Genomic DNA, 24,460 nt, shown 5'->3' with positions numbered 1-24,460 from the left:
AAGATTTAGTTCAGTGAGGTGAGATATAAGAAAATGGTTTCTCACAATACGTTGAGTAGTCCTTACTTGGCTTATATTGGTACAAACATAGCAGTATACACACAGACTAATGGGGGTATAGTATTGAATTTATGGTTGCTTTCTCAGGTGGTGTCATATATTAGTGAAGAGAAAGAATTAAAAAAAGAGAACTAACATACTTAGTCATGTCACCTATCATGTGCCAGTTTGTATGGTGCTTGCAAACTCCTGATTGAACAGGAAAGGTTATTTTTGGTCTGTGCCCAGCATGGTCCCTGGCACATAGCAAACATTAAATAAACGCTAGTTAAATTGAATGGAAGATTGAGAAGATAGGTGTCTTTATAAGGAAACTGTGAACTGTAAAAACGTAGAAGTTGATTACATCAGACCCATTATTTAGCCTTATATTCTGTTGCCAATAGAGTTATTTCTTTAGGAAATTATGAAATGGCTTGTTTGCCCTTTCTGTTAACTTCGCATGTCTTAGTAACAATTTATGGCTCTGTTATATATAATTTATAAAAATTTATTTGAAAATCATTTTTGTGATTTTCTTCTGGAATTGCTTGTTGTGATTTGTTGCATTAGTTTATTATTCTACATAAAGTTTTAAATGGAAGTAAACTTTTTTCCCTGAAAATTTCCCTGAAAATAATTTATGGCAGTTTCTAGTTTTTCTCATATTTTAGCCTGGGTTCCACAAGGAAAGAAATGAAAATGATGCTTTGGTATTTGGATTCCATACTAAAGCCGTGCTCCTGGTACAGAGTTCATTCTTTGGAATATACTGGGAAATGTATGTTGAAATCTTGAAAATTTTTACTTTAGTGTACATTGCAGAAATGATTCTGAATTATTTTCAAGAGATTATTAGCTCACAAATTTTAAAAAACAGTGTAAAATGTATACTTTTAAATATTTGTGGTAAAATAAACATAACAAAAAACTGACTGCCTTAATCATTTTTAAGTGTGAAGTTTAATGGTATTAAGTACATTTATCCTGTTATGCAACTATATTAGCATCCATCTCCAGAACTCTTTTCCTCTTATAAAACTGGAACTCTATACCCATTAAACAGTAACTCTCCATATCTCCCTCACCCTAGCCCCTGGCAATCACCATTCTACTTTTTCTTTGAATTTGACTATTCTAGGCACCTGATATAAATGGAATCATACATATATGTCTTTCTGTGACTGGCTTGTTTCATTTAACTTGATGTCCTCTGGGTTCATTCATATTGTAGCATGTGTCAGAATGTCCTTTCTTTTTAAGGCTGAGTAGTATTCTATTTGTATGTATATACCACCTTTTGCTTATCCATTCATCTTTTGACAGACACTTGGATTGCTTCCAGTTTTTGGCTGTTGTGAATAATACTGCTAACATTCTAAAATATTTTGGTTTAGTTGCTACTAAATCTTCTCTAAAGGTAGTATCCTCTTGCATTTATGACAGTAGGCATAGTCCAGTTGTAAAGAGGGAATGCTTTGGAGTTGGACTTTTAGGATTCAAATCATGGCTGATCCCTTTCTGTCTATTTCACTGTGGGCAGATAACCATTTTGATGTCTATTTTTATTCAACTGCCAAATGCAGATAATAATGGTACCTTACATTATATGGATTAAATTAGGTTATATATGTATATATATAAAGTGCTTAGAACAGATTTGAGTATTTAAACTCATTTTGATGCTAAGAAGGCAAATACTTGGATTAAATAATACTTCTAATACTTGGATTAAATAAGCCCTTTTCTTTGTGTGAGGTTTTTGTGGGCAGAGGCAGGGGTAGGTACAAAAAAAAAAAAAAAAGATAGGGTTGAATACTGGGAAAGTTACCATTATTATCATTTTCATGGGAAAGGGTCCTAGTATCTTAACCAGTTATACTCTATGGCTTGACTAACCAGACAAGCCAGAAGAATCAGAAATTGATCTCTGTTATTGCCATCTCTCCCTTATCTTTATTCTATGCCAGCAACTTTCAAGAGCACGAAAATTGGTGGGCTGCAACTTTAGACAGGCAAACCAGGTTATGCAGTGGGCGGCACAGGTTTGTAAGGTCTGATCAGTTGTGACTCAGTATTTTACAGTTTCTTATAAGAAGGTTGGGATGCTAGTTTCCCCTAAAAGAAAAATGTGAACTCAAAAGTGGGTTAAATTTTAAATTGAATACTCAAATCTTGAGGACCAGATGCACCTGGCCCAAATATTTGTCTTAAATCCAATAAACTGGCCCACATGAATAGTGCACTGGATTATCAGTCCTGATCATAAGTCCCCTACACCATCGTAATGTGGATGCCACAAAGTATATTGTTTCTGAATATAATTGTACAACTTTGAATGATTCAATTTTAATTCTAGTAAAATTGTATTATGAAAATAGTCAATATAAAAGATTGTGTTCAACTAATAGGTTTTCCTTTTATATATGAATCTTAAGTCATATTCAATACTACTATGCCACTTATTGTAACCAGTAAAAAATGGATTCTGGTCAGCAATTAGTGAAATCTTATCTGCTCTTTTAGGAGTATGACTATACCCACAGAATATAGTGAGTAAGGGCATATTTTTTTCAAGATGAATCAGTTATTTAAGGCCATGTAATCCAAAGGGGGGAAAAAATCTAAACTTTGTCCATTTGGTTTCCCTAACATTTACTCTATTAGCTTGGCAAATATTTATTTCATAAACAAAAAATATGTAATTGATTGAAGTGATATCTCTTTCAACCTATTTTACATTTTGTATTTTGTTTGACAATAATATTGAGTTTTAAATCAACATGGGTATTAAAATAGTCATAAATTCAGTTAAGATTTAGGGTACCATTTTAATAACATGACCAATCACCACCTTAAGTGGCTGTATTTCATGTAGTGTTTAATAGTTTTAATAAAATTTAGTACAGGATAGTCAGATGTGAGGATTTCTGTGTATAAAACTATTAGTTTGGAAACAATTAAGACTATCAATCAAGGATCGCTCAGCCAAGATGGATTCCAGTGAGAAGGATTCTGGGAGGTTGGCAGGACATATGGACTGGCATCTCCTCTGTCTTTTGCCCTTTCCCAAATTCTTCTGGTTTGTGGTAACTTGTTAGTTCCACGTTCTGAACCAGGGCCCTCTGTTATAAGATAACTCATGCAAGTGGTTACTATCTTGCCTGGACAGGGCGGGAGGTTTTGGTCAGTGTTTCCTTTAACAGTCTCTTCATCTCACACCGACTCTGCCAGACACAGGCTAGGAGGGGCCAGGGCCTCCCTCAAGCTGTGGCCTTGGCTTCCTCCCCGCCCGCCTGCCCACCTGACAGCTGGTCCATCCCTGGCCCTATGGTGCTCGTGTGCACGACACGAGGTGGTAGTATTTTTATTTTTAAGGTTTGATTTTTTTTTTTAAATATAGAATTAGGCTTTTTATCTTGTGTCATGTAACAGTCTATTTCCTTACCACCGATTTCTTTTTAATTTTGGATTAAATAAATAATTTGGAGTAAATAAATAATTCTGTTTTGGGAAAAAAAAGACTAATCAAGGATAAGTGGTTTGGGTGACTTAGAACTGTAAGGAAACAGATATTTCATTGACTATCTCTGCCTCTTCAGTTCTCTTTTTTCCTCACATGAGTGATCTTCAGAAACCAGAGTAGTTATCTTTTAAAGAATAATGACTTGCTAAGTTTGGTAGTAGAATGAGAAGCTAGGGTTGAACATAATACACAAAGGTTAGTAAGTTTGTCGTAGTTCTCAAACTGCTTAATTCAGGTATTGAGAAAGTTTGTCTAAGTTAAGTGAGGATATTTTAATTAGGTTAAATTTTTTTTTTTTTTTCAGCCAAACCAAACAGGAAGCTTACTTTTCTCTACCTAGCTAATGATGTCATTCAGAACAGCAAAAGGAAGGGGCCAGAGTTTACAAAAGATTTTGCACCAGTTATAGTGGAGGCTTTTAAGCATGTTTCAAGGTATGATAATTGTTTTGGGTACTAGGTAACCTGTTGTAAATGCCTAATGTGTCCTTTTGCTAAAACTTGCCTTAAGACATTAAAATAAAAAAACAAAGTATATATTTCTTTGAAGTTTTCACTTGAAAAGACTTACCTGTAATGGCATTTGTAAATGTGTTAAATACTTGCTGTGAAGGAAACATTTTTTGAGCTGTTACTAAGGTGGGCATTTGGAGTACTTGAATTTCACCTTTTCCTTAAGTAACCAAAAGCAACTGCCATTTTGGAATGAAATTCATTAAGAATGAATGAATGTGTTGAATTGAAAATTTGTGTGCTAATAAAACTATCAATCTTCCAACTAATATTTCTGGAAAAACTTAGTACCCTTTCTCTCATATTGCTTATAATGATTTTAAGGTTTTCTAGTGTGTGGGTGTATGTCATAACATTTTTAAATGCTTTGGAAATACAGAATATTTAAAATAATCATAAGCCTGTTGAAAATTTTGCTACAGAAAAATTCTGAAGGTAGAAATCTGTACTTTTAAAATGCTTATTTCCAAACATTATATGCAAATATTTGGTAGATTACTGGGTAAACATTATTGGGGTGGGCGATTAAATCAATCTAAATTATAGAATTCAGTGGTGAATGATGATCTGTGTTGAATGATTTAAGGATGAAAATATACTTACCACATGCCCTGCAGGTTTAGTCACAGTAGATGCATTTTTAAAAAAAATTATAGAGTGTGGAAAAAAAAATTACAGAGTGTGAAACACTGCAGTATATTGCTTTCTTAAATTAATATTATTTATCCTTCAATTTAGATACTCTTACCATCTTTTCAGGTGCTGGTGTTTCTTAGAGTTTAGTCCTGGGCCTTCTTCTGGTGTCATATTCTTTACTAGCCCTCTGGGTGATTTCATACATTACAAGTATTTAGTTATTATCCATACCCTAAAAGCTGGCAATCTTATGCTTCAGTCCAGATGTTTTTCCTTTTAGTCCTGTATATCCAATTGCCTACTGATTTCTAGTCGTATGCCTCCAAACATCTCAGACTCACTGTGTCTGTTACTGAACTCACTATGTCCTTCCTCCCTGTCAAACTTGCTTCCTCTCTGGGTTCTCTCTGTTGATGAATGGCAACTCCATCTATCCAGATGCCCATGTGAGAAACTAGGTGTTATCTTGAACTCTCTGTGATATAGTGATTTATAATACATCAACTGTCCTTTCTCCTTCACACCCCTTATCCCTTATAGTACATATAGTTCCCTCAGTTCTTTAGATTTCTTTCCATTCCAGTTACCATAATGTCATTTCTGTATAATTACAGTAGCCTCCAGTATTGTTTAATCCATTTAGGAAGCTGTAGCCAGAGTTGCAGAGCTGATACAACACTCTCTTGCCTTTGAGTGGTTCTCGTTTGTCCTAGACATCAAGTCTCAGGTCCTGAGTAAGACTTCAGGTGTTCCTTCATGGCTCAGGCTACCTGTTCAGTCTCCTGTCTCACATTCCCCATGGCCATTCCCCCACCACCACACTCTCTCACACACACTCTATACACTATACAGTTTAAGCTAACTGAATCTCTTTTAGTTCTTTCTGCCTTAGGCTTTTTAATATATGTTGCTTCTCCCTAGAATTCAATAAAATATTTACTGACCACCTACTATGTGCTAGTCAGCGAGGATACAGTAGTGAAAGAGACAAAGTTCTGTTATAGTAGAGCTTACATTTCAGTGGATGACAAAGTAATAGACAAGTGAATATATATTAAAATGTCAAAAGATAAGTACTGTGAAGAAACGTAAAGCAGGGAAGGAGCTAGAGAGTGTGATGGTGCTCAGTTTTATGAGATAAAGATTGACTGCTTTGGGGAGGTAGCATTTGAACAGAGACTAAAGGGAGGGATGAAACGAGCCATTTGACTCTAGGAGGAAAGGATCCTAGGTAGAGAAAAAACTTGGCAGAAACAGTGAGATAGCCATATGCTGGGCATGTTTGAGGATCAGCAAGGAGATTTGTATTTAGGAAATGTGGACTGAGAGGTAGCCAGGAAGCAGAATGTGTCCACTTTGTGGCCCAGGATAAGAATTTCGCCTTTATTCTTGGTATGATTGGTGGTTCTTAGAGAACTGAGAGCAGTATGATATGATTTACTTTAGTAGAGAATAGAATGAAGGAGTAGAACCTGGGAGACCAATGAGAAAACTGTTACCAAAACCCAGGCAAGATCAACGAAGATCCTGCGTGCCGCAGCCAAGAACAAATAAAATAAATAAATAAATAATAAATCTTAAAAAAACAATCCAGGCAAGAGATGATAGTGGCTCACTCTACAGTGGTAGTGATGAAGGCGGTGGGAAGTGGTTGGAAGTAGTCTGTTTCCCACTTCCCTGTATATCCAGTCTTTAGAACTCAGATTGAATGCATCATTCCTCAAATACCCTTCCTCACATACCCTTCCTGATCTCTCTTGAAGTGGACCGTGTCTCTCTGTTAAGCCTGTTTTGAACACCCTGTTCTCTTTTGTGGCACTTATAAAAATACAGCTGCCATAAAGCTCCATTTGTATCTCCAGTGTCAGAGATAGTACCTTGATCAATAAATATTTGTTAAATAAGTTTAAAAATCACCCATTAGAAATCTTCCTTAGCTTTATGTTCATCCCCCATTAGGTTAGGGGTACCTTCTTGATAACCCCTAGTCACCAGTACTAACACTTTCATCATTTTTTGTTTAATAATATGTCTCTAAGCTCTTTAAGAGAAGCAGGGAATATGTCTATCTTGGTCACTTCACCTCTGAACTGCTGGTCACATAGTGGAACTCAGTAAACATTTGGGCAGCTTTTTTCAGGGAATGAGTGTCATTGTATTTAAAATCACCATTGTCTTTGCAATAGCACTATGCATTTTACTGTTAATATTTTTATCTTTCTTTAGTGAAACTGACGAAAGTTGTAAGAAGCACCTTGGAAGAGTGTTATCTATTTGGGAAGAAAGGTCTGTTTATGAAAATGATGTATTAGAACAACTTAAGCAAGCTCTGTGTAAGTATATAATCTTTTATCATTATCTCTTCATTAAAATGTATTCTGTCATTAAAACTTAAATGTTCTTTCAATTCAGATGGCGATAAGAAGCCTAGGAAGCGAACATATGAACAGATAAAGGTGGATGAGAATGAAAACTGTTCCTCTCTAGGATCTCCAAGTGAACCACCACAGGTAGTGGTTTTTCTCTGTTAAGGGAGTTAATTGCTAGTACTTCATGTAGCCATCAAGCTTTACTAATTTCAATGTTTTACTTCTGTAAATTGACTTCTATTATAATTCTGGGTACAGGAAAGAAGCTATGTGAATAAGTCTTATTTTCTGATTAATACATTGCTTATGTTAATGTAGTGTGCTGTATATTGTATATTAGGCGCTTACATTTTGTGTAGAAAGAGTATTTGATTGCTAAGTATGATTAGGTCTGATGAGATATCTACCATTTAAACAATTTCCTTTTAAATAAATAAAACATTATATGATAAGACTATTTTGTTTGATTTAAGTATGCTAAAAATTCTATGCCTAGAGCTAAGCACCACTCTTAAGTATTTTTGGGTTTTTTTTTTTTTTTTTTTTTTTTTTGGCGGTACGCGGGCTTCTCACTGCTGTGGCCTCTCCCGCTGCGGAGCACAGGCTCCGGACGCGCAGGCCCAGTGGCCATGGCCCACGGGCCCAGCCGCTCCGCGGCACATGGGATCCTCCCAGACCGGGGCACGAACCCGCGTGCCCTGCATCGGCAGGCGGACTCGCAACCACTGCGCCACAGGGAAGCCCTATTTTTGCTTTTAAACATGTAAAAATGCATGTTAGAGTTAACGAGTATGTATTCATACAGTTCTATGTAACTATATAAAACCATGTAGTTCCATGGTAATAAAATAAGATGAATCAGAATCATTACCTTAATACTCCATGTCCTCCAGGTTGATACAATATAGCATTTTCTAACCATCAGATGATTCTAAAAAGACATTTTTACCTTAATTATGTGGGCATTGAGTCTTAAAGCTTCCTGCTTCTATGTTTCAAACATATAGGAGGGACAGATAAAATTTTAAAGGAGAAAATGAAGACATAGCCATATTCTTAAAACAAGGTAAATATTGCCATGGGCTACAAATGGTACAGACACATAACTCAAAATGTGAGCCAGAGTATGGTTCCTGCTGAGCTTTTGTCTGGAAGCAGACATGGTTTGCAGAAATTAGTATCCTGTAGAGTAACAAGAACTTAAGGAGTTGGAGACCTGGACCAGAACTCACTGTGTGAAACCTGAAGGTGGATGGAGCTCTTTCTGCCATGAAAAGAGCTTGAAATAAAGATACAACCAATTACTGCCTGGAATTGTGGATTTATATCAGTGTTAGTACTCAGGAGGCAGAAAGAATTTGACTGAAGGTCTCAGCTAGTACCTGAGTCAAGCCCCTGTTGGGGCTTAATGACAGGAATGCTAAAGCCCATATGGTCACCATGGATAAGAGCTTGAAAATAAATGTAATAGGAACATAATGTTTGGAACAACCAAACACTAAATAAGGCTTATATTTCTCTCTGTTTGGTAATAATTCAAGACAAGGAATCACTTTTTGCTAAGAGCCCCGTAATGACTCCATGAACAGTATTTCACCCCAGTTCTAAATATAGGATCTTACCCTCTCCTATTCTACCTCATGAAAGAGTAACCTAAGTTGTACTTCCTAGGAGTTTCTGAGTAACCACCTGACTCTTCCCTAGTACTTGTTGTGTAAAATGCTATCATGTTTTGTTTTATAATGACCATTTTCAGATTAGTTGTACTGCTTAATTCTCAGTGGTTCAGCTTTATAGTTACCATTTTATATATATCATTCTTTATAAGAATGGCTAAAATTTCTCTTTATAGAATGTAGTTGAACTCATTTCATTCTCCTCTATCAGGAAGTCCTAGGCTAGTGTTGTTTCAGACAACTTTGCTTTCTTATCTGGATCCTTGACTGAGCATTGGGAGAATTAGCTTGTGTAGGAGTGTAAAGGTGCGATGAGAGCAGGTTGTAATTAAAGCATGCGTACATTGTCAAAACCGTAAAGCCAGATTTCTTAGAACTCCAGAAAATTTTAGAACTTTCTAAGACTGATTAAAAAATAAAAATATGTAAGTTATTTGGGGCACCATGAGAAACAAGCTTCCCGGTAATTGTCATTGCTCTTAAGCTCACTTTCATTGTAGAGGGGAAATACAACAAAATTATTTTTTTTAATATTGGGATTTTAAACATGTGGTGGTGAATTAAAAGCACACTTGGGATAGTATACTTCTTATTAGGTTCCATTCATTCTTACCATGTTTGATCATTTGCTATGTGCTAGACCCCAGTGATAGCATTTTTTATAAGGGAATAGCTTAAAGAAAAATTAGTTACTGGCTGTCAATGTCATCTAAATAATATACACAGAATTTGAATATCCTGTATTTTTCATGTATGCTTGTAATTTCCTAGTGTTCTAGGATCTAGGCTTAGAGATGAAAAAAAGAAAGAAAAAAAGAAAAAGGGAGGTGGGATGGGAATGGAGACTAGCAAGAAGAAAATTTACTCCATTTTCTTTGGAATAACTTTAGATATATTAAGAATTATGAAATCATCAGCAGAGACTTGCCCTTCCGTCCTAATTATAGCTGGTATGAAAACAGTGCAACTAAAATATTCTGATGATAAAATACTGGTTAAGCATTATATAAATATTAGTCACCAAATATATGGAACTTTGTAATATTTTAGTGATCTTAGTAACAAACCATAGAATAGTTAAGGTGCCATATTTGAACATACATATTCCAAAATTACATTTCTCTTATGCTTTAACTACTTTATTGAGAAATGGAATTTGGGGGGCTCTTGTATGTTGTGGTAGATGATGATTTGTATCCCGCATCCCCCAATATCCAATTTAATACAAAAAATTCTTATGTATAATGATAATACAATGACTATAGCATACATAAAACTTGTATTCTCCAGGTTGAAATTATAGCCTGCCTTTTACCACTGTATGTATTTGGCTTATAAATGAATCACATCATTTTAATAGATAATTATTTTTATACTATCTGTCTCCACCACTAGAAATATCTATATGTTTCCAATTTATATATTTCCAATACCTAATATAGTGTAGCTTTTTTCTTACATATGAAAGAATTGGACTGTCTCTGAAAGCAGTTTAAACTAATAAATAGCCCATAAGGATTAAGGAATATGAAATAAATTTCAAGTCTTTTATATTTGTTTAAGCTTCACTAATTTTGGTTCTAAAGTTGTATAACTTTTTAGACTCTAGATCTCGTTAGAGCATTACAAGATCTAGAAAATGCAGCTTCTGGTGATGCAGCAGTTCATCAAAGGATAGCTTCTTTGCCTGTTGAAGTTCAAGAAGTATCCCTACTAGATAAAATAACAGGTAAGAAAAGAAAATGGGATCTGGAACTTTTTTGGGAGTTGGAGTAAGGAAACCACATATGGCATTGTTTTTGTGGTGTAATAATTTTGTTATTCTGTGCTTTTCTTAGATAAAGAATCTGGAGAAAGACTTTCTAAAATGGTAGAGGATGCTTGTATGTTGCTGGCAGATTACAATGGCAGATTGGCGGCTGAAATAGATGATAGGAGGCAGCTCACTCGAATGTTAGCAGATTTTCTTCGTTGTCAAAAGGAAGCCCTTGCAGAGAAAGAGCATAAATTGGAAGTGCGTAACCTTTTCCTTATTTAGTGCTTATTTATTTAATTTATTTTTGGTAGGAATTTAAAAATAGCTTAATATTCCTGAACGTTTTGCATTTTTTGGACCTAGACGTTTTTAGACAATGGCCCAGGTAAGCTACTCCTTGCATTAATTGGTTTCTTTTTATTTGAACCAAATCAATCTGCCTAAGTAAATTTAGAAGTTTGGAATTAGCAAAATTGGTTGCATTTTAAAATTATTCACGTGAAATTCCAGTAATAGTATTTCGTCTTCTGAGCTTAAACCTTTATCTTCAAGAACAAAAATAATGGGAAAATAGCAGTTGGTATAAAGTCTGGTGTCAACTACAGTAAATTATGGTTGGACTTACTTAATTTCTGTCTGCGTACATGCAGTCTTTTGGGTATACAGTTATGAAATAAAGACTTTTTGTTATGAGTATCCCCAGTCTCCCTGTTCCTTAACATCATTTTTGTTTGGGAAGGCAGTCTTCACGTTACTCCTTTATTCCCATCCCTGATTCAGATACTTAACATATTCCTACCCCACTCTTGGCTCAGACACACCCTTAGGTAGAAAGTTATTGTTGCTTCTTTAAATTGAATGATGATTGATACTGTTGATGAGAAGTCTGGACAAGTGGACTTCTACCTGGACAGGTGGAAGTCTGGACACCCCTGGAAGGTGCAGGGGTTAAAAAAAGAAACACTCTCAAATTTCCTTTGAGCAGAGTAGCCATTGTCAGGGGTGGATGAACCAGATTTGGTTTTATTTAAAAGAATCTTTCATTTGATTAGTTCTTGTTTAAATTGTTTGCTGCTGTAGCAATTTCTTTTTCTAATAATATGTAGGAGAATTTCTCATATGTCTGGATCCCTTTTTTAAGACAGTTCTCTTTAAATTTGTAGGTATGTTATGATGCTGCCTCTGTTAAGTTGCTTTTATTTATTAGAGTTTAGTTCTTGTTTCAGCAGTCTCTAATTGTGCCAAAGATGATTGCCATCTCTACCTGTGGTAGCAGTTAATTAGTATCAGCAGCAGAGCTCTCCCACCCCAAATTGTAGCACTGTTTAGCATTGCACCTTTTCAGTCTGCCCCCACTCTGCTCACGTATACACACTCATAGTTGTTGGCATTGTACTCTACCTTTAGAGAGGCTGCCCAATTTTACATAGAAAGGAAAAGATAGAATTTTTCAAAAAAAATACACTTCATAGTTAACTTGCCAGTTTTTGATCTTGTGATGGAACTTCAATCCTAAACATACTGTTACTTGTTTTATTGTTAGCAGAATTAAGGGTAAGTAATGTCATACAATTTTTGTCTTTAGTCTTTGGTATGGTTTCTTTAACTTCTATTGAGCTTCTGTTGCAGGTATTGGACATGGGCGTATCTTCTAACGATGTCATCATCATTAGCATATTCTTCCTGCTAAAAATAAACATCAAAATCCAAAGCCTGAATTGTCTCATGTTTTTGAAAACTGAAGACTGAAGCTTTGTTATTCTACTGCATACTGCTTTCTCACTTAAACTGTTTATCACTCGTTACAAAAATAGCATTTATGTTTGAAACGTGTAGAAAAAAGATCAGATACCATCCCACCTTAACCCCCTCTTTTCCCAGTGCCTTCCAGCCAGAGTTCATGATTGGTAATTATAGGTGGTGAGGCTGATGATAATAATGGCAGTAAAATTTACCATGTGTCAGGTACTATTCTAAGCACTTCACATATATCAACTCATTTAATCCTATGTAGCAGGAAATGTTATTATCCAGATTTTACAGATAAAGGAAACTGAGGTACTGGGAGATTAAATAACTTGCTAAAGGTCACAAAGAGTTAGTGAGTTGTTTAGAACCTAGGGAGTCTGCCTGCAAAATGACAATTTTGCTTTCAGTTTTTGCTTAAATGTAAGATTACAGCAACAGCTAAAGCCCTCTCTCCAACTCTGTTTCCTCCCTCCTCGGAGGTAATCACTTTCTCAAACTAAAGTGTTCTAGGAACTTTTTTGTTGTTTTTTAGGATGACTGGATTTTCATATTATAAATAAACCACCTAAATTATGTCAAACGTTTCTTACAAGTAAAAAATATTTAGATTTCTAATAAACTAGGAAGTTATTCCATAGAACTCTTCATAAATTATCATTTATAACTACGTGATTCTTGTGTCAGAAGATGTGAAAATGAGTTATTTAGACACTTTTTTGTACCAAGTAGGTGGCATCCCTTTGAAGTTGAGGCTGAGAGGTCAGGATTTATACTTACCATATCAGCTGTGATAGCATCACATAGTTTTCACTTAGCAGGCATCTTTGAACATCAACTGTGACTGACTAGGTATTGACATGTCATTAATTGCTCTTTAAAAAAAATAAAAGGACGTAAATTTAAAGTATCAGTTCAGGAATTGGCTATTTCATATTTCTTAAGGAAGCCACTGTTAAAGCATTTGTAATGAATGAAAACATGAAGTGTTTTAAAATTTTTTGAAAATTATTAATCATTTTTTAAACTTGTAACTACCTTCAGCTGGTTATTAAAGCAGATAACTTAAAATAGACTAATAAACCTAATTAATAAACCTAATTTATGTTTAAAAATCTATTTCATAGATTGCTATGGGAATCATTCGCCATGATAACATCTTCGTTGCTCAATTTTTAATACTTATTTTCATGATACAATTGGTATAAGAAAATATGCTTTTATAAAATCCCAATTTAGACTTACATAGAAAATTGGAAAAGTTTGATGGCTCTTAAAAGGAGAAATCAAATCATAGTTCCAAGTTCTAGAAGTCAGGATGGGAAAGCTGTCAGAAAGGATAGTGTTTATCTTTTGTAGTCTTACATCAGTATATTCAAATTTACCTCATTAAAAAAAAAAAGAGGGCATAATCAATGTATGAATGTTGTTTGTTTAAGTCAGTCCCTTCTCATGGTGTCAGGTTGCATCCATTGAGTTGCTTTAAGTTTTGTGCATTATAGGTAGTACCAGAGAGAACGTCCTGGTGATGCAGGTTTGTACAGCTGTGCTAGTATATCTGTTGGATTGATTCTCAGAAGTAGAATAGGTGGGTCAAAAAGAATGTCTGTTTAAATGTTGATAATGTACTCAAGCCCTCCAAAAGGTTTTGCCTTTTTAAACTCCTTGAAGTATAAGTGCATCTTTTCCTGCACAACCTCACCCAACACTGAATGTCAGTGATCTTTAAAATTTTTGCATATCTGATAGGTTAAAAAAAAATTTTTTTATTCACTCAGGTTGGTCATTTAAAAATATTTATTAGCCTTTTTATTTCTGCTGCAAATTTCCTATATCCTTTGGCTACTTTTCTGTTTGGTTCTAAGTTTATGGTTCTAAGACAAATTAATATTTGTCTTTGCCTTTATAATTCTAGATTTTTTGGATACAGTTAAGGTCACCTTCTCAATTCATAACTACAAAAATACAAGTTTTCTATAGTTTTTTTCCTAATAATTTTATCCATTAGGATTTTTTTGTTCATGGTATATATGATGTAGGGATATAACTAATTATCTGAAAGTGATGGTAAATGTCCCGTCATTTATTGATTAACGATTAGTCAATTAATGACAGTCTATATTTTACTATATTGTAAAATGCCATTTTTGTCATATTTATTTCTATATATACATGTGTATACATGATTGTGGTCAGTTTTCTGTTCTACTGGCTCATTTGTCTTACCCACATTTAGCTACTTGGTAGATTTTTGTTTTTATTTTCAGTATTTTTCGTGTCTGTAATTTTAGCTAATCATGATTATTGTGCATATGAATTTTATTTTCTTCCCACTTATTATCTTGTATATATTTGCCTTCATAATTAATATTTTAAATGACATTTTGCTAAGGAGAAATTTTTGTGTGTGTGTGTGTGGTACACGGGCCTCTCACTGTTGTGGCCTCTCCCGTTGCGGAGCACAGGCTCCAGACGCGCAGGCTCAGCGGCCATGGCTCACGGGCCCGGCCGCTCCACGGCATGTGGGATCTTCCCGGACCGGGGCACGAACCCACGTCCCCTGCATCGGCAGGCGGACTCTCAACCACTGCACCACCAGGGAAGCCCAGTAGACATTTCTTAATTGGTCTTTTCAAGACTGCTTGCTTTTATAAAATTTTGTTTTCCAAAAAGTTTAATTACCATTTTTTAAAAATGCTTAAAGATCAATTTTGTTTTGCCTGAGACATTAGTGATTAGAAATGCTTAATGTCATCTCCCAATATAGGATATAAGAATGTTTGAAATATATAGCACTGAAAATGCAAATTTAAAGTCTGTTGCTGAAGGTGTTGTTTTCATGTAGCTTTTCTGATGGTTATTGATTTATCAAATTACAAGTATCATTCAAGGGGATAGTAGGAAGAATATGGAGAACTGCTTATGGAATCTTTCATCTGTGGTTCAGTTATTTCTTTATATTTTACTTTGTTTTTCCATTGAAATCATATTGGTTTCATTTAAATTTAAAATTTGATAAGATGGAGCTATATGGATTTTTTAAAGAAGCAAATGTTACTAGTTTCTTAATGATTTCTTAGATAATTTTTTGAGATCGAAATATCATTAAGTCTAAAAACTTTTTATGGTTAATTTATCCATTATTCAAGAATCATGTAATCTTTTAATTATTTTTATTAATTATACAAATAAGCTATTTTCATCATAGGAAAAAAGCTACATACGCAAAAGGCTTAGCGCCATGTATTGGGTCCATGTATTATTTTGCATATTGTCCTTTTCATGTAATATTTTATGTTCATCTTATCATGTCAGTGTTTTCCTTTTTAATGTATGGATGTATCATAGCTATCTGTTCTTTATGACTAATTGCTTTCATTGGTTTGATATTATAAACAGTATTGCAGTGAACATCTTTTGGGGTTTTTTTTGTTTGTTTTGGCCATGCCACACGGCCTGTGGGATCTAAGTTCCCTGACCGGGGATTGAACCCATGCTCTCAACAGTGAAAGCACCGAGTCCTAACCACTGGACCGCCAGGGAATTCCCAGTGAATGTCTCTTTTATTAACCCTTTACTCACTTATTTTTTTTAAATAAATAAATTTATTTATTTATTTGTTTATTTATGGCTGTGTTGGGTCTTCATTGCTGAGTGCAGGCTTTCTCTAGTGGCGAGTGGAGGCTTCTCATTGTGGCTTCTCTTGTTGTGGAGCATGGGCTCTAGGCATGCAGGCTTCAGTAGTTGTGGCACTTGGGCTCAGTAGTTGCGGCTTGTGGGCTCTAGACTCAGGCTCAGTAGTTGTGGTGTACGGGCTTAGTTGCTCCGTGGCATGTGGGATCTTCCCGGGCCAGGGTTCGAACCCGTGTCCCTTGCATTGACAGGCAGATTCTTAACCACTGCGCCACCAGGGAAGCCCCCTTTACTCACTTATATCATCTCATGATAAATCCCTAAAGATGAAATTGCTGATTCATGTTAAAGACTTTCAATAAGATTATTCTAGATCATTGTCTTCAGTGATTCCCAGATAATCGTTATCTATATAGGTCTTCTCTTCTGAGCCATTCCTTTTCTCTAGAGAAAATGTTTTAAATTTGCTGGGTAGCTAACATGGGGCATGTGTGTTCAGAACAGTGCCTCACCTCTTATCTGTGTGATTTGAATCTCCAAATGCAGATCTTTGGCTTAGTTTCTTATCCCTCATTTTTTGGCTCTATGGGATGAGTTTTAACAGATTGATGTAAAGATATCTATTTGATCTTCATTGTCAACCTTAAGACTCACCATTACGTTTCAAGGCGGTTGATGCCCCAAAGTCCTGAGAGTATCCAAAATGACTCAGGATGAATTACGTTATTTTTGGTCATTGTCCCTGTTTCATTTTTTTCCATTTTCCAAAAATTTCAGGACATTTGTGTACTGTGGTTCCCTCTTCTCTGTCTTTGTGGGTTTCTGCCCTTATAAATTGTTTTATTATTTTAGTGACTTTTTGGGAGGAGTAGAGATAAACATGAGTTCAGTTTGTTATATAAATGGAAGACCTTTTGTGTCTAATTAAATAGAACTAATAATATGTTTCATAACTCCTGCCAAATTACTCTTGTCTGTTGCCTGGATTGTTAACAACTGATATTCCTATTCCCTCTCTTAACTATCTACATCACTGGAGCCAGATAGATCTTTTAAGAAAACAGGTCTCATCATTCCCCTATGTAAAACTCTCCAATGCTTCCCATTACACTTTTGGATATTATTTTAAACTCCATATATGGCCTATGAGATCACTAGTCTTGAGTCTCCATTTAACCTCATCTTGTAACCATCTCAAAGGCATCCATTTTGCTCTTTAAGCAGATGAAGCAAGTTCTCACAGCAGAGCTTTTGCTTTGCTGATTGCTAACAAGGTGGCTGGAGTGCTCTCTCCTAATCTTTACTTAGCTGGTTCCTTTTTTCATTCAGGTTTAAGTTCCTCTGTCACCTCTTTAGAGCCCTTCTCTATCCATTTCATTTGATTCCACGTACTCTTCTCCTGTATTACATTGCTGATTCATGCCAATACATTGCTCCATACCACTGTATTACATTGTCATTTTTGTTTTTTTAAATTTTTTCTTCATGGAACTTACCACTGTTTGAAATTTAAAACTTTGTATACTTAGTTATCATCTCTACCTGCCTGGAATGTGAGCACCATGAGAAGAAGAACTTTGTTTTATTTTTCATGTTTATTGCTATATCCTAAGTGCTTGGAGCAGTACTTTTGTCCTGGTAGGCAGGTGTTTTTGTTGAGTGAGTAAATGATAGTTGGCCATCGAATGATGAATGAATGAATGAATGCTAGTACAAATGTAGTTTGCAAGGAGTATGTAATGTTTATATTTTAAATTGGTGATTTCTTTTGTAATTACAAAAGAATGATGCTTTGATAAAATGATTAAAGATACTTGAGGTTTTTGAAGAAAGTCGTATCCAACACAAAATAGGTTAACTAATTTTAAGTCATATTAGTATAGCCCAGTACTTTAAAAAAAATGGTTGTGTGTTCAAGGACTGTGAATTCTAGAATTGCAGCTGAGCATTTTGAACAAAAGAATGAATGACCATTTTGAAATTTTAAAATTATTTTACCAGTTTGCCCTTTTTTTTCCTTTAGTAGAATAACACATTAACAACATGTTAGAAAACACGAATGACAAATGAACAGTAGTACTCATGAGTCCATGAGTGCAGAATTTGTAAGCGTCACAGTGCTTCCTGGTGGAAGAACTGGAGCTACAAATAAAATCAGTCCTTAAGCCTGTGTTTGTTCACTAGGCTCTAATTGCTCTCTGCTTGTTAACTCCTTCGTGGAATAGAACTCATAATAGTAATATCCTTCAAGAGAGGCATTGTGATTAAGGAATTTATGCATATAAAGCAGTTAGCACCCTGTGTGAGGCAAAGTAAGTGCTCAGTAACTGACAGCTACTATAATTATTTGTTATTGCTGTAGCAGCTGAGAATTACTAGGAATGAGATGAGATTGATAAGTAGGTTGGAACCAAATTGTGAAGGGCAGTGAATGGCTGGCCGAGCAGATGGTTATAATAGTCCAGAGGACAAAGAGGACTGGTAGTAGTAGTGTTCGGAGACCTGGTTATAGTTGCTAAGTGGATTAGAATGGCGAGAGATTTACTTACAGTAGGGAGACCAAGATATGACTTGACTGGTAAATTTTATATTGTGTGTAATGAAGGCCTGAACCATAGTTGATGATAGCAGTGAGAAAATAAAGGAATGGGCAGGTATGGGGAACAATTAAATCACCATAATTTGTTAATTGAGTCTGAGAACTAGGAGGAATCAGTGATAAATGAGATACTGAAAACGGTGGGGCACATAATTCTGGCACTGACTAAGAGGGTATTAAACTAGGGAACTAGTTTGGGGGGGGAGGATGGTTTTGGTTTTAAGTAGGTCAATAAATTTTAGTTCTTTTTAAAAAAGTGTAGAAGTAGTATGTGCTCCTCATGGTTTAGAAACCATTGGTGAGCACAGAGGCCCCCAAAAGTCTCATTACCCCTTAAATAACCCTTGACAAGATTTGGAAGATGGAATCAGTTATTATGTGAGCATCTAATGACATTTTTACACATTATTCTTTTTACACATTTACTGTAAACGTTTTCCCATGATTACAGATACTCTCATTTTAATAGCTAGATCATATTCTGCTTTAAAGAAGTATTTCTTTAGCCAGCTACCTGTTAGCATTTGTATTTTCCAGTTTCTTGCCATTGAAAAACATTGTTTTGAATCACCTTTTAGCTAAAAATCTTTGCTTATCTGTGATAATTTTCTCTAATTCCTAGTAGGGGAAAACAAGAAAAAGTAAGCGATGTGATTTTCATGCTCAAGTCAGCTACAGTTTAAGAAAATGAAATGAACGTCCTCTGCGATGGCAAGGGAAGGTGGAAGTGGGGACTCTTGCATTGATATAAATTCGTATATCAGGGCTTCCCTCGTGGCTCAGTGGTTGAGAGTCCGCCTGCCGATGCAGGGGACACGGGTTCGTGCCCCGGTCTGGGGGGATCCCACATGCCGCGGAGCGGCTGGGCCCGTGAGCCATGGCCGCTGAGCCTGCGCGTCCGGAGCCTGTGCTCCGCAACGGGAGAGGCCACAACAGTGAGAGGCCCGCGTACCGCAAAAATAAATAAATAAATAAATAAATAATTCGTATATCACCCATTCTATGTGAAGGACAGAGCCCTTATTTTACATAATGATTTTTTTCTGCTTTTGGCCTTCTACCAGATCATTTTAAATTGCATAGTACTCTAAAAGTAGTTAGTGGGAAAAATTCTGGGAGCACTTAAAGTGATGGTATAGTTTTTTTTTCTTTTACATTAAAAAAAATTGTAGTTAAGGTAGACATACAATTGATCATATTAACCATTTTTAAAAGTGTACAGTTCAGTTGTGTTAAGTATATTCATGTTCTTGTGTAACCAGTCTCCAGAACTCTTTTCATGTTGCAAAACTGAAACTATACCCATTAATCAACTCCCCATTCCCTACTGTCCCGGCTGCCTGTCTGTATGAATTTATCTATGCTAGGTATCTAATATATGTGGAATCATACAGTATTTGTCCTTTTGTGACTGGCTTATTTCACTTAGCATTATGTTCTCTAGGTTCATCCATGTCATACCATGTGCCAGAATTTTCTTTTTTAAGGCTGAATAATATTTCATAATATGTATAATACCACATTTTGTTTTCCCAGTTATCCATCAGTGGACACTTGAGTAGCTTCCACCTTTTGGCTATTGTGAATGATGCTGCTATGAACATGGGTTCATAGCAGATATCTCTTTGAGTCCTTGCTTCACATCTTTTGGGTGTATACCCAAAAGGGCTTGTTGGATATTATGGTAATTCTGTTTTCCATTTTTCTGGGAAAATGTTATTACCATACTATACCATCTATAATGACAACTATTTTAGATTCCCACCAACAATGCACAGGGTTCCAGTTTCTCCACATCCTTGCCAACACTTGTTTCTGTTTTTGTTGGTCAGTAGCCATCCTAATGGATGTGAGGCGGTATCTCACTGTGGTTTTGCTTTGCACTTTCCTATTGTTGGCCATTTGTTTACCACCTTTGGAGAAATCCTTTGTCCATTTTTTTTTTTTTTTTTTTTGCGGTACGCGGGCCTCTCACTGTTGTGGCCTCCCCTGTTGCGGAGCACAGGCTCCAGGCGCGCAGGCTCAGTGGCCATGGCTCACGGGCCCAGCCGCTCTGCGGCATGTGGGATCTTCCCGGACCGAGGCACGAACTCTTGTCCCCCACATCGGCAGGCGGACTCTCAACCACTGCGCCACCAGGGAAGCCCCCTTTGTCCATTTTTTAAACGACATCACTTTTCAATATTCATTGAAAAGTGATGGTTATAGTCTTAGATTGATATTTGTTACTCAAAATAGTTGGGAGATCATCTAACCTACCCAGTGCTGGAAATTATTCTAGCATACTTCCTGAAAGATAGATTAATCTTTCTTCCCAGAAGATAGATTAACCTTTCTTCCCAAAAGATAGATTAATCTATCTGCTTGAATGTTTCTGATGTGAAGGGAGCATACGGTTTTGAGAGCAGTCTTCTCCATTTTCTGGACAGTTGCTAGAAATTTATTATATACTTTTATTTATGAAATTTCACAAAAGTATTTGTTCACCTGTGTGTGTGTGTGTGTGTGTGTGTGTGTGTGTGTGTGTCTACATTCACATTTATTCGTTGGGGAAAACGTGGAATATACCAGAAATCCAGAATGGTAGATAAAAACCACAACCTACTACTGATATTGAAATTGCATAATTTGAAATAGTAGCCCTCTTTTAGTTTCTCCCTCTCTTCTTTTTCTTCCTTACCGACCAGTTTTATTTATAGAATCCTAGATCCTTTTAGTGGTCTATATAGAATCATATTTTTCTTATTTTTAGATTTTATTACATGATTCATATATTATTTGTCATTAAAAAATTTACTTGAAAAGCTATTCCAGTCAACTATGTCAAAATAAAGGACAGAGATGTGGAAGTCATGAAGAATAACAAAATAGTGCAAGTCCTGGCGTGTCTGAGAGTGCCTCTCCTTTCTGCTCACCTGTGAATGTCTGCTTGGCTGAATATAGAATTCTTGGGTCACTTTTTTTCTTTTGGCCTAATTACTGTATTTTTTCCTTTCTCATACACATTTAACAGTTTGACTATCATATGTCTAGGATTTGGCCTTTCATTAATTTGGCTTGACACTGATATGCCCATTTATTGGAAAAATGCATGTTGCCTTTTATTTTTGTTAATTTTTTATAGTTTCTCTTTAAATTCCTATTACATATGTATTGAATCTTTTGAATCTTTATTCCACATTGCTAATCTTTATTCCACATTGCTTATCTTTTTTCATCATTTTTTCTCCTTTCTGTTATTTTCCTTCAGTTTTTCCCATGAGTTTTTGTTGATGTTGCTGTTGTTTTTGTTGTAGTTGTCCTTCCTCGCAGCATGCTTGTCTAATGGTGGGAGTGGAGAGTTTTGTCAGTTTTTTATCGGTCTCTATTGAAAAAAAGATTTATTACAGCTTTTTACTTGGCCAGTTCACAGATTCTGCAACTCTGAGGCAAGTGCATAGGAAATCAGAGTCAGAGGAGATGTTAGGGCCAGAGTTTTGTGAGTTTGCCCAGTCAGCCCAGACCTCACTGGAGCTTTGCCTCTCTTTTGCCAGCCCACCAGCTGCACCATCCAGTACGTCTTTAGTCATTGTGGTCCTTGGACCCCCTCCGTGCTGCTTGAGTCCTCATGGGCGCAGGTTGCTTTGTTAAAGTGACACATACGAGAGTCTGCAGTATAAATATCTGTAACGACTGTAAAATAGTCCTGCCTCCAGAGCTTGGTGAAGTCTACAGGAGTGTTTGGACCTATTCAATGTAAATGTAAAATACTGCTTAATTTGCTGTCTACTTTTTTATAAACCTTCATATGTGTTTCTTTGTAGGTTAGCTTCTTATATTTTTTATTGCTAGCAATGAGTGCTTAAAGCATTTTCTCTCCCTACTTTTATTTTTCTAGCAAAATTCATTTTTTATTTGAATTTTGTTTATTTTTGGCTGCATTGGGTCTTTGTTGCCGCGCACAGGCTTTCTCTGGTTGCAGTGAGTGGGGGCTACTCTTCGTTGCGATGTGCGGGCTTCTCATTGCAGTAGCTTCTCTTGCTGTGGAGCACAGGTTCTAGGTGCATGGGCTTCAGTACTTGTGGCTCGCGGGCTCTAGAGTGCAGGCTCGGTAGTGGCTCACTGAGCCACCAGTGGCTCACTGGCTTAGTTCCTCCGCGGCATTTGGGATCGTCCCAGACCAGGGCTGGAACCTGTGTCCCCTGCATTGGCAGGTGGATTCTTAACCACTGTGCCACCAGGGGAGTCCCTATTTATTTATTTTTTTATACAGCAGCTTCTTATTAGTTGTCTATTTTATACATATTAGTGTATATATGTCAATCCCAATCTCCCAATTCATCCCACCACCACCGGCCCCTCACTTTTCCCCTTTGGTGTCCATACGTTTGTTCTCTACGTCTGTGTCTCTATTTCTGCCCTGCAAACCAGTTCATCTGTACCATTTTTCTAGATTCCATATATATGTGTTAATATGCGATATTTGTTTTTCTCTTTCTAACTTACTTTACTCATATGACAGTCTCTAGGTCCATCCACGTCTCTACAAATGACTCAATTTCATTCCTTTTCGTGTCTGAGTAATACTCCATTGTATATATGTACCACATCTTCTTTATCCATTCGTCTGTCGATGGGCATTTAAGTTGCTTTCATGACCTGGCTATTGTAAATAGTGCTGCAGTGAACGTTGGGGTGCATGTGTCTTTTTGAATTATGGTCTTCTCTGGGTATATGCCCAGTAGTGGGATTGCTGGGTCATATGGTAATTCTATTTTTAGTTTTTTAAGGAACCTCCATACTGTTCTCCATAGTGGCTGTATCAATTTACATTCCCACCAACAGTGCAGGAGGGTTCCCTTTTCTCCACACCCTCTCCAGCATTTGTTGTTTGTAGATTTCTGATGATGCCCATTCTAACTGGTGTGAGGTGATACCTGATTGTAGTTTTGATTTGCATTTCTCTAATAATTAGTAATGTTGAGCAGCTTTTTACGTGCCTCTTGGCCATCTGTATGTCTTCTTTGGAGAAATGTCTATTTAGGTCTTCTGCCCATCTTTTGATTGGGTTGTTTGTTTTTTTATATTGAGCTGCATGAGCTGTTTATATATTTTGGAGGTTAATCCTTTGTCCATTGATTTGTTTGCAAATATTTTCTCCCATTCTGAGGGTTGTGTTTTCATCATTTATAGTTTCCTTTGCTGTGCAAAAGCTTTTAATTTTCATTGGGTCCCATTTGTTTATTTTTGTTTTTATTTCCGTTATTCTGGGAGGTGGGTCAATCTCTCCCTGCTTTTAGATTACTTTTCCTAATCCATGGGTTTAGGAATTGTGCAAGTAAATAGGTATTTGAAAGTATATGTTTGGTGAAAATAATGGGCTCTGAGAAAGGATCTTAAGGATCATTTCAGTAAGCAAAGTAAATATATAATGAGTCTTTATATTTTTTATTCTTTAAGTAAAGAATATTTAAGTTATTTCCGGTAAATAAAATATTTATTACAACATAAATAATGTAGAGCTTTTTTGGCTGCATATAAACTTTTTTCTAGGTTCTGAGGGTTTTTTTTTTTTTTGGTGGCATATATTTTTGACAATGTAGCACTGGCATTTTTTTGCTCATGCTAATTTTGGGACTACCTCTAACTTCTTAAACGTCAGCCATTCTTTTTTTTTTTTTTTTAATTTTTTTAAAAAATTAATTAATTTATTTTCGGCTGCATTGGGACTTTGTTGCTGGGCACTGGCCGGCTTTCTCTAGTTGCGGCAAGCAGGGGCTGCTCTTCGTTGTGGTGCATGGGCTTCTCATTGTGTTAGCTTTTCTTGTTGTGGAGCACAGGCTCTAGTCATGTGGGCCTCAGTAGTTGTGGCACACGGGGTCAGTAGTTGTGACTCGCAGGCTCTAGAGCACAGGCTCAGTAGTTGTGGCCCACGGGCTTAGTTGCTCCGTAGCATGTAGGATCTTCATGGACCAGGGCTTGAACCTGT

At 36.2% G+C, this 24,460-nt stretch overlaps 1 protein-coding gene across 3 annotated transcripts in view; it reads left to right on the top strand.

The window, feature by feature from the left end:
- Window positions 1-24,460, top strand: part of RPRD1A (regulation of nuclear pre-mRNA domain containing 1A) — a gene marked incomplete at both ends in the record, with an annotated part of 70,444 nt that overhangs the window by 28,412 nt on the left and 17,572 nt on the right. For 2 of the 3 annotated variants that reach the window (XM_079717625.1, XM_079717627.1), the window contains 5 exons: window positions 3,870-3,999; window positions 6,940-7,046; window positions 7,126-7,223; window positions 10,361-10,487; window positions 10,597-10,772. In XM_079717625.1, coding sequence (XP_079573751.1) covers window positions 3,870-3,999; window positions 6,940-7,046; window positions 7,126-7,223; window positions 10,361-10,487; window positions 10,597-10,772 — 638 coding nt within the window. Of the gene's footprint in view, window positions 1-3,869; window positions 4,000-6,939; window positions 7,047-7,125; window positions 7,224-10,360; window positions 10,488-10,596; window positions 10,773-12,143; window positions 12,320-24,460 lie in introns of those variants that run through there. The other variant, XM_079717626.1, reaches the window with a different exon arrangement.

Source organism: Hyperoodon ampullatus (assembly GCF_949752795.1).
Source record: "Hyperoodon ampullatus genome assembly, chromosome: 13".
NCBI lineage: Eukaryota > Metazoa > Chordata > Mammalia > Artiodactyla > Ziphiidae > Hyperoodon > Hyperoodon ampullatus.
Note: the sequence above shows the minus strand (reverse complement) of the source record. Positions and strands in the feature narration are given on the sequence as shown.